General features: G+C 34.1%; 2 protein-coding genes across 6 annotated transcripts; one reads left to right on the forward strand and one right to left on the reverse strand.

Moving 5' to 3' along the window:
- LOC109824110 lies at window positions 4200–6198 on the forward strand. Its single transcript, XM_020390634.1, has one exon. It carries the CDS (start codon window positions 4670–4672, stop codon window positions 5936–5938), a length of 1269 nt encoding a protein of 422 aa, XP_020246223.1. The 5' UTR covers window positions 4200–4669; the 3' UTR covers window positions 5939–6198.
- On the reverse strand, window positions 6685–10742 carry LOC109824543. Of its 5 annotated transcripts, none has more exons than XM_020391166.1 (7): window positions 10498–10742; window positions 8650–8679; window positions 8318–8428; window positions 8125–8209; window positions 7299–7599; window positions 7159–7213; window positions 6685–6941 (listed from the first exon to the last, which is right to left on the reverse strand). In XM_020391166.1, exons 1-7 carry the CDS (start codon window positions 10627–10629, stop codon window positions 6849–6851), a joined length of 807 nt encoding a protein of 268 aa, XP_020246755.1. In that variant the 5' UTR covers window positions 10630–10742; the 3' UTR covers window positions 6685–6848. The 5 variants fall into 5 exon arrangements, with proteins under 5 accessions (XP_020246755.1, XP_020246756.1, XP_020246759.1 ...); XM_020391167.1 differs by having other exon boundaries at window positions 8318–8413; window positions 10498–10741; XM_020391170.1 differs by having other exon boundaries at window positions 8318–8438; window positions 10498–10740.

Consider the following 11249-nt stretch of genomic DNA (forward strand, 5'->3'; position numbering starts at 1 on the left):
AATAGTTATTGTTTATTTTTTAACAGTTAAAAATGAGTTGCATACCAAAAGTTACAAGCAGTGGCAAACAACTACAACTACAAGTTGGAAATTTTAAAAATTAGTTAAATTTAAGAAAAAATTGTGTCAATGTCCCAAAAGCAAAAACTTCATATGGTGTAGCCCCTTTGACCTTTTCACATGTGTCTTAGCCCTTATATTAGAGATCTATGTGCTGCAGTCCTTCTTTAGCAATTATTACCTACCAACTAATCATAGAGAGAGAATAAAAATGGAAAACCCCCAAAATATCCGTATCTCCTTTATTCTTTCATGTTAAGTCTAAAAACAAGTTAAATTAGACTTAACATGAATGCCTAATTTTATGTTAAGTTCAATTTAATTCATGTTAAATCTAATTTAATTCCTTTGAAGTCCAATTTAAATCATGTTATGTCTAATTTCAAGTTGAAGTAGACTTGAAACAAGTTGAATTAGTCATAATATGATTTAAATTATACTTAAAATGAATTAAATTAGACATAACATGAATTAAATTGAACTTAACATAAAATTAGATTTTTATGTTAAGTCTAATTCAACTTATTTTAAGTCTAATTTCATGTTAAGTCTAATTTAATTCATGTTAATTCTAATTTAATTCATTTTAAGTCTAATTTAAATCATGTTATGTCTAATTCAATTTGTTTTAAGTCTAATTTAATTGGACTTAACATGAAATTAGACTTAAAAATGTTGAATTACATTTAACATAATTTAAATTAGACTTAAAAGAAATTTAACATGATTGAAATTAGACTTAAAATAAGTTAAAATATGTAGACGTTAAAAATTACCTATAGGTTCTCGCACGCAGCTCGAGACAAAAAGAAGACGATGAGTGTCATTATTCGAGTCAAGGAGGATTATCTGACGCCGACAACTGTATGAAGTGAGTCGACAAAGCGTAGGAATCAACGATACGACAGAATAACAAAAAGACGATTCGATCGGGAGTTACATTTCACTTACAGAATAACAAAGCATCACTCGTGTCTCGTCCACTCCATGTATGATTCACCCCTGGGAGATTAAGATCTCTTATCCAGCTTTCTAATGCACTTTGAATCGCATTATTCTGATATCAGACCAGAAAATTACAAGGAAAACACTCAAGGCATGCTAAATAGCATCTCGGTCGAAACCGAGACACATATTGTGTCTCGGCCAAGGTCGAGACACAGGGTCTGTCTCGTGCCCCAAAATGCAGTTTTCGCTGTTAACCGCTGAGATTTTGGTAGATTATGATCTAAGAGCCCTCTAATTGAAGTGAACATGATTTTAACTAAATATATGAGGGAATCGACCATTCTTATCCAAAAAATCGAGCTTCTGAAGCCTAGAAATATGGCCCTAGGGCATTCATTTGCGAGGATCCGGAATTCTTGAGTCTCGATGAAGCCCTATTGAATTGAAGAGTGACGAGCATGAATTTCAGAGAGGAGGAAGAGATCTTAACAAGTTTTTCAGCACAAAGAGAGGGAGAGTTCGAGAGATCTGTATCTTCTTCATCCATTTTTCTTGAGATCGCACCTAGCTGTAATTCTCGAGAAAAGTGATTGTCTCACTGTTGCCGAGATAGTCACTTCAATTTTTTTGTCTCATTTGTGAGGTAACGAAAACTTTATTCGGATCTAATCAGTTGGTGGTCCACGGATAAACCCCGACACCAGCAAAGATCCCGCGCAAGCAGAAGACCGATAAACGATCTCTCTACGTGTGTTCTCAGGAAGTCATCTGTTTTATTTTCATTGTAAGAGAAGTCTTATAAAAAGGCTGAATTTTCTTTATTTTGAATCGTTGTAACGCCTGAAGTTGTAATGGATTCGAAAGCAATAAAACTGATTTCCGACACGACCAAAATAAGCTTAACATGATTCATGTTAAGTCTAATTTAACTTGTTTTTAGACTTAAAATAAGTTGAATTAGACATAACATGATATATATTAGATTTAACATGAACCGAATTAGACTTAACATAAATCAAATTGGACTTAATATGAATTTAGACTTAAAATAAGTTGAATTATACTTAACGTGATTCATGTTAAGTCTAATTCAACTTATTTTTAGACTTGAAACAAGTTAAGTTAGACATAACATTATTTAAATTAGACTTAAAAGAAATTAAATTAGACTTAACATGAACTAATTTGGATTTAACATGAAATTAAGCCTAAAACAAGTTGAATTGACTTAACATGATTTAAATTGGACTTAATATAAACCAAATTAGACTTAACACGAACCAAATTGGAGTTAACATGATTTAAATTGGACTTAACATGAACAGAATTAGACTTAACATGAACTGAATTGGACTTAACATGATTTAAATTGGACTTAACATGAACGAAATCAGACTTAACATATAATCTATGTTAAGTCTATTTTATTTTATTTTAAGTTTAATTTTATGTTAAGTCCAATTTAAATTAGACTTAAAATGATTTAAATTAGACTTAAAAATATTTAAATTAGACTTAAAATGATTTAAACAGAACTTAACACGAACCAAACTAGATTTAACACGAATCAAAACTGAATTTAACATGAACCAAACTGGACTTAACATGAACTAAATTGGACTTAACACTAAACTAGATTAAAATTATACTTAAAAGAAATTAAATTAAGTTTAACATGAATCAAATTGGCCTTAACATAAAGTAAAATTAGACTTAACATGAAATTAAGCTTTAAATAAGTTGAAAAAGACTTAACATGATTCATGTTAAGTATAATTCAACTTATTTTTATACATAAAATAAGTCAAATTAGACATAACATGATTTAAATTAGACTTAAAATGACTTAAATTAGACTTAACATGAATCAAACTGGACATAATATGAATCAAATTGGACTTAACATTAAATTAAACTTAAAACATGTTAAATTAGACTTAACATGATTCATGTTAACTCTAATTCAACTTATTTTTAGACCTAAAAACAAGTTGAATTAGATTTAACATGATTTAAAATAGACTTAAAAGTGATTAAATTAGACTTAACATGAATCAAACTGGACCTAACATGATAGATCTGGAGAGAACGAAGAGGGAGGAGGAAATGATGATATTTTGGGCTTTTATATTTGTTTCTCTCACTTTGTGCTTAGTTGGAATGATAATTATATGAAAAAAGGCTGCAGCACATGATGTGACATTTCTTGAAGCTGAACCACATGGAAAAAAATGGAGGGACTACAACACTTAAAAATTTTACTTTTGGAACATTGACACAATTTTCCCTAAATTTAATAGATGTAATTGCTGTTAAAGGTAAGAAGAGTTATAACGACCCTATTATATAAAAATAATAGTTGTATTGCCACGTTCGTACTCTTAGGCCACATGGAAAAAAATGGAGGGACTACAACACTTAAAAATTTTACTTTTGGAACATTGACACAATTTTCCCTAAATTTAATAGATGTAATTGCTGTTAAAGGTAAGAAGAGTTATAACGACCCTATTATATATTAGGGTGGGGTGGGGTGGGGGGGGGGTTTGTTTCAAATTCTATAATTTTAGGATATTGATTTCACCATGAGATTCGAAATCTATAGGTAATTTGTTATGGGTTGGGATTCCTAAACCTTTGTTTGTTTCAATAATATTTTGGAATTTGGAATACTATAATTTGTAATGTTTTTGTTTGTTTCAAACTTTTTAGAATTTGAAATCCTTAATTTGTCTAACACTTTTGAAATCCACCTCATATCCCACAAAAAAAAAGGATTTCACAAATCCTTAAATATAATATTTTTTATTATTTAAGGATTTGATATAAGTTTTATGGAATTCTAAAACCCAAAAAACACACTTTTTATCCTAGAATTTGAAATACCAGCCAAATGCCAATTTTTTTTTTTGAGACAAACACCCCGTTAACAAACGCACTCCTAACGCAACAAACGAAGCAACGGGAGGAGGACATGGAGTAATATTAAAATACGTGTAAGCCACAGGGGCTAATTGACAATTTATACTTGAACTAAAGACAAAGTAAGTTATAAGTAACGCAGCCCCCTTGTTAACGCTCGTGGGCCCCGCCGTCAGTTGTGGCCAGGAGTGATTCCAGCGTGGTGGGCCCCAGCTGACGCCACCATTCATTGAACCCAATTCTCTCTCTCCTCCTACAAAAACTCCCGTCTTTCTCAGATGGTGACTTCGTTCCTCTCGTTTCCTCCGCCGAAATCTCGGTCCTCAAAACCCTAATCCCCAAATTCACCAGATAAGTCCTCTTCTGACTTGTTCTCTGTTCAAGATTTGTGATTTGAAGTTAAAGTTTGAAGGATTAGATGTGTACTTTTGTTTCTGAGCTCAATAATGCTAAATTAGGTGAAAATTTTGAAGTTTCTCTTTATTTTCACGTCAAAATCCCTCCTCTTGTTGTAGTAGGAAATGGGTTTGGTCTGTAGCGCGTGAAATTTTAAAAAGTTGAGATCTAGGAATGGTTTGTGTTAAACACTGAGGAAAATTGAGGAGAAATCCTCGAAGTTTCTAATTATTCTCAGATCAAGATTCCACCTTTTGTTGTATTAGCAAGTGGGTTTTGTTTGTAGAGCTTGGGATCTCAAAAAAGTTGAGATCTTAACCAAAATAACAGCAAAAAGGTGGAAATGGAGGGAAGTTTGCCAACAGGTAGCCTGATGCCTGGTGCTTCTTATGGGATGCTAGATCTACAAGATCCCATCCACATGCATCACTCTCAACACCCACATCCATCATATCACCATCATCACCATCACCAAAACCCTAACCCTAACAATCCCCAACACCAGAGCTCAATGGTTCACCCTCAAATGCATGAAATCTATCCACATGAATGTAATCAGCATCCGTTGACTCTTCCCATGATGGACTACAGCAAAGGAGATCGATGTAAGAACTCCGCTAGCGATGAGGATGAACCTAGCTTTAGTACTGAAGATGGAATCAATGGCCATAATGAATGTGGAAAAGGGAAGAGAGGATGGCAAAGGATGAAATGGACCAATTCAATGGTTAGGCTTTTGATAACCGCGGTCTCTTACCTGGGTGAAGACGTTGCAACAGATTGCAATAGTGGCGGTAGAAAAAAGTGTGCCATTTTACAAAAGAAAGGGAAATGGAAATCAATATCTAAAGTTTTGGCTGAAAGGGGTTGTTTTGTATCGCCGCAACAATGTGAAGATAAGTTCAATGACTTGAACAAGAGGTATAAGAGACTTACTGATATTCTCGGTAGAGGCACGACTTGTAAAGTTGTGGAAAATCCGGCACTTTTAGATATGATGGATCATGTCCCCAATAAAGCGAAAGAAATTGCAAGGAAAATTTTGAGCTCAAAGCACCTCTTTTATGAAGAAATGTGTTCGTATCATAATGGCAATAGATTGAATTTACCTGCTGATCCTGCTTTACAGAAATCGTTGCAGTTGGCTCTCACGAGTAGAGATGAGCATGATACTAAGAGGGGTGTTCATGATGATCATGATGACGATGATGACATGGATTCTGATGATGGGGACGATGATGTTGAAGAAACTGGAGGTTCGTTTTTCCCTAAAAGGTTGAAGAAGTCGGAGCTTGAAGAAGAATACCATGCTAAGGCTCAGAGTCAAGGCATTTCGGTTGATATGAATCAAAATTTTCCAGAAGGATCAAAGGCTGATTTGGCTCAAAAACAGTATATGAAATCTCGTAAGCTTCAGTTAGAAGAGCAGAGTTTACAAATTCAAGCTGAGATGTTAGAGCTTAAAAGGCAGAGGTTCAAGTGGCTTCGATTCAGTAAGAAGAAAGATAAAGAATTGGATAAGATGAGGATGGAGAATAAGAGAATGAAGCTTGATAATGAACGGATGGCATTGGAATTGAAGCGCAAAGAGATGGAGCTTGATCTTCATTAGATGAGAAATTTGTGCTGTGCTTTTGTTAGGGGCTGAAGTGGTCTTTAGAGTGAAGATTTTGTTTTGGAAGAAAACATAGTTAATAACTTATGTACGATGCTTCATATTTTGAACCGATGTAATGATATATGGATGAGCTTCAATTTGTACCTGTCCATTATTGTGGAAACATGGTGGTGATTTTTGGTTTTGTTTCTTGTGTAAATAATTAGTGGGCAAATTTTTTTCCGCTGTTTTTTAATCTGAGGATTCCTTTTCAATTTGTATCTGATGTTCATTCTTTTATGGGCAGTAATTAGTTTTGGTATATACTTTCATTATAGAAGGTTGATTCTCAGCGACATAGATGAGAAGGTTAAGATGGTGTTATATTGTTCTCAATTCAGAGTTTGTTACGCACGCTTACTTACAATCGACTATGTGCCTGCAATTGTATAATTGTTTTCATTATATTTGTTTCCAGTTCTCTTCAAGATTAAGAGCACTCACTTTTGTCTGCAACTGCTATATGCTATCCTGTGTTATGACGTGTGAGCTGACTCATGTTCCAAAGTAGCAGATAGTCCTCTCCTGGTAAAGATCTTGGAGTGACGTATTGACTTGTTGGTATATTTTGAGGAAATTAAGGTGATATTTTCTATAAGGATAAATATTAGATAATTAAATGATCGTTAAACATAAAACCAAAAAAAACGCTGGTGTAATTGTGATGTATGGATGCGTAAACAAACTCTTAGAGGCTCAAGTACAACAAAGAAGCAAAAGACGTGACGTATATATGAAATTTGAGCTTATGATATACAAGAATTTGGCATACATTTCTGAACTGGGAAGAATAAAATTATGATATTACATAATGTACGTTGCTCTCTTGGTATACAAGTACTCCGAATGTTGAGTTGTATATATATTATTGAGTGCATGCAACTTGTGAGGACTTCAGTGCATTGCATAGTGAATTGTATGCATCAACACATTGCTTGAACTTTTCCCCTGCTATAGCCTGCATCATGAAATGTGAGACATCTATTAATTTTCTCAGTAGTCATAATCAAGGAAAAAAAGTGGTAGGAACAAAATTTATCATAAATAGCGGCGAATACAACAAGTACGAGATGACTATGTTTCAAGTCCAAAAGTAAAAATACTGAAAAATAGGAAGCAAACAAATCCCAGACATCAATGTCATACTAGACACACAATTTCAATGATGAGCTAACCTGTGAAGGTCCTTGATGCATATCAGGGTGCCACTTCAAAGCAGATGCTCGAAAACTGTAACATTATAACCCTATAATCAACAATTCATAATATAATTTGAATCACATACTGTATAATCAAATACTAGTTTAGAACTTACGCGCATTTCACGTCATCCAACTTCAAGGGACCTGTGGGAGGCAATCCAAGAGCAACTCTATGAGAGTACAAACCTACAACATTTGAAGAATCATCCTCTACGTCACTTTCATTACAAAATCTCTTCTTTGATTTCTCCCAATTCGTCTCATCTCTCCATTCAAAGCCATATGTGGAGCTCTGAAAGTTAGGGTTTTCCCATGACCAAGTGTAAAATTTGTGCCCACCAAAAGTTGCCGAGAAGTTTGGCTCTGATTGTTCACAATCATCGTCATAGTAGAAGCTCTTCTTATTTTGCCAACCTGAACAAAAGAAAGAACTTGGTCATGTTATGAGCAGGTTTAAACTTGATGCAGGCAATGGTCGGCTAGAAATATCCGGGAATAACAAAAAAGAAAGGGTTTTATTTATTACTTTGAATAATTCCTTGATCGTCAAAATATCAAATCAAAAGTTTACTGAATGACAAACTTGTTACTGTAAATTTCAACAAAGTTAAGAATCGTGAATAGTTCAAATAACACACTTCGAATTATGCATATTTTTCTTAGTAAACTAATAATAAGCGAGTAAAAATGAGTCCTTTTTGTCTACTATGATAATTTCTCCAGCATAAGAATTACTAAGATATTATAAGGCATTCACGGTCGCATTCAACTGAAAATGGGAAACGTATTCCATTATTTTGGGTAAGTCATAGAGGTTGCTGATGTCAACTAACACTGAGTCCAACATCTCCAAACATGACAAAATACATAAATACTTTTGCCCCAAAGAAGAAAGAGGAGAAAAGAAGACCAATATATGTATTTATGAATCTCAACAACCTTTGTTCCTCTTAGGATTCTCCGAGTGGGAACTATCTTTCCTCCCGCTGGTAATTTCTTCAGCACCCCAAGATAACTTTTGATCCTAGTTGTAATTTCACCATAAACCAAGGACAAGTTCTAATAAGAATCAAATAAAGAAAAGTAAAAGAGATATTATTTATTAAAATGAGAGTTTTTCAAATATATTTACCCAAATGTAATTTTTGGATAGCTTGCCGCTCAAAAGATCATTAAGTTCTCTCTTCGCATTAGCCCTCTTTTGGCGAACTGCATATCTGACATATGGCTGTCCAAGGCATTGCTGCATCAGACTATTATAACATACAATATTAACAAATCAATCACAAACGATAGAAAAATGTTACATTCTTACAATATGAAAGATTCTCATTTAATGTTTAATCTGTAGATTAAAATGTGAACTAAAAATGGTATTTCCAGCAATTATATGAAAAAGTCGATGCAGGTAAACACAAAGATGGTCAATCTAAAGATAGTCGTAAAGATTTAGATGTGATGCACCTTGGATGGTTGTTGATGGCTCCCTTCGTCCTGGAAAAAATTCATAAGCCTAGTAGATTAATAAGTGAAGAACATATAGAAGCACAACAAATTGAACCTTTAGATAATTGTTATTCAAGCTTCTCATCCTATTAGGGGTTTATTAATTTCTACCTAGTTATCAAGAGTCAAGACAACAAATAAAACAATTTTCTTTTGGAGGTAACACATGTATCAAAGCGCGTACAGTATTGAAACTGAAAATATTAATGTGGAAAATCATAGTTCTTCAAATAACAATTATCTCTTATCTTCCCCGAGTTCAAATAGTGCTTTTGTTCTTTTACGCTTCATCTAATTATATGGCTACCATCTTCGCATCATGTTATAAGAAAACATAAGAAATTCCAAGCAAATACTTGGGAAATAGTGGATAACGAGAAATCATTTTGAGCAAATAACCTGCACCCATCAATTCAAGTAACCTTTTGCAACTGCATTTCCCGTGCACTTGTCAACTTACTTCTGCAACTTGAATGGAAAGAAAGAACTTGAAAACTACATAGTGGTCTGCAACAAACCATAAACCTACCACGGTTTGTATTTTTTTAAGTCCTTTTGTTGTAAGTCCTTTGTGGTCGAGTTGATATACACCAATTCTTTATCTATTTATAAAATAATAACATATCAGGTCAATCGCTTTCTTCCATTTACTGTATTTGTATGCAAGCTTGACCGAGGCTATGCCTCTAAACAAACAAGCTTACATAACAAAAAAGTGAATCTTCATCAAGAAAACTTGCTTTAAATGGCAGTATGATCCAGCTCGATCTAAGCCAACGGGAGAAGCAACTAATCCAGATTCCGTAGTGAATTACAAGGGATGTTAGCGTACTGATGAGAATGTTAGAAGGAAAAACAAGTGCTTCCATAGGAAGTTAGATATAGTATGTAATGAAGTTAAAATTGGAGAAGATCGTTTAAATTACTAATGTCCATTAGGGCCATGATCTGCAATGAATCATTTAGGTCTACACAAGAGATTAGGATTGAAGGGTTCACTGCTTTTGAGGCATACAATTGACTCACAAGCAAGTCTTTCTTCTGCTTGTTAAATTGATGCAGACCACAACACGGTTGAAACTTAAAAGTCTACTCAAGGTATAAACCATATCTCTTGAAACATCATCCACATATTTCGTATCTAAACAAATGCAAAAAACATAAGGCTATCTCCTTAATGAACAAGTTTATATCAAAGTTCATCCAAAGAAAACTCTTTATCAAGGAATTTTGACTTGAAAATGGGACTTCTCCGGCTCAATTATACCCAATGTGAAAAGAAACTCATTTTAATTTCGTAAATACCAATACAACTGCAAAACATGGAAAAGCATCAAGTGCACCAGGCTCTCAGCATTAAATACGCACCAAACGAAACAAATGGCAGTACACAAGTCATTGGGTTTCAAGATTCGTGCACAGATACAATGGTTGGCATTTTTGGGTGCACGTATAATGCCATGGACCGTACCCACTGGGCACTTCTTTGAAAAAAATGGGTATACCAGAAATCAAAACGTGAACAAAAAGATGAGTGCTTTTATGGGCACCCAAATAGCGCATGAATTTAAGTGAATGCGCGATAAATTAGGATATAACATATAATGAATAGAGACCAATAATTCGTACAGCCTATTTGATGCATATGTATCAATACCAGGAGAATTACATTGTAAATTTCTCATTTTCAATAACAAAGATCCTTAATTTTATAACTTAGACCAATTAAGATACCAATTTAAACAAAACCCATGATTTATCCGCATTACATTACAAAAAATAATCAAAATTTTCAGGAAAGCTGACCTTCGAGATATCCCATTTGCTCTTCCATTTAGCAAACCAAACTAGGGTTGAGTGGAAGAGAGAAGCAAAAATAGCTTGTGGGTTTTGGGGATTCCCCAATTTGGGCATCATCTTCACTTTGATTGCTCTCATCAAATTTCTTCGGGGGGGCAAAAGAAACAAAAATAGAAGGGGAAAATGGGTAACTATCCTATACCCTCCATAGATTTTGACCTTCAAGAACGAAACCAGGTAGCCATATAATGGGCCCGGGCTTTTATCTGTAGCGGGTTTAGCCTCATTATATTTTTGTGGGTTGCTATTAGTATCACCTGAAATTACGCCCGTAAAGTTTGCTAAAAAAGCCCAGGCCCATTAAATGGTTATCATGAGATTCCTCCCCTTTGGTAGAGCTTTTGCAACTTTGAGCTATATCTCATGATTCCTCTTGAGATTTGATCATTCTCTTGGACTCTGTTGTTTATGAGGCAAGATGTTATGTGGCTAATTATGATAGATTTCTTTTTTAAAATAGATGTTCGTGTTATTATTAATGGCAAAATTTCAGATCTTGATATGAGAAGATAAAAGACTTGGCAACTTTCTTGTTCCCTCCTTTTCATGGTGGAAATAAGAATCAAGACACTAACATTTAACATGAAAATAATAAAATACAACCCCTCTGTTTCGTAGAACCTAGTGGATAAATTCTTTTCTTTCTTACACTTTCAATAACTTGCGCTTGTAGTTTTAAGAACTTTCTGGTCTCGTTC

The sequence above is a fragment of the Asparagus officinalis genome, chromosome 9, assembly GCF_001876935.1.
Source record: "Asparagus officinalis chromosome 9, Aspof.V1, whole genome shotgun sequence".
Taxonomy (NCBI): domain Eukaryota; kingdom Viridiplantae; phylum Streptophyta; class Magnoliopsida; order Asparagales; family Asparagaceae; genus Asparagus; species Asparagus officinalis.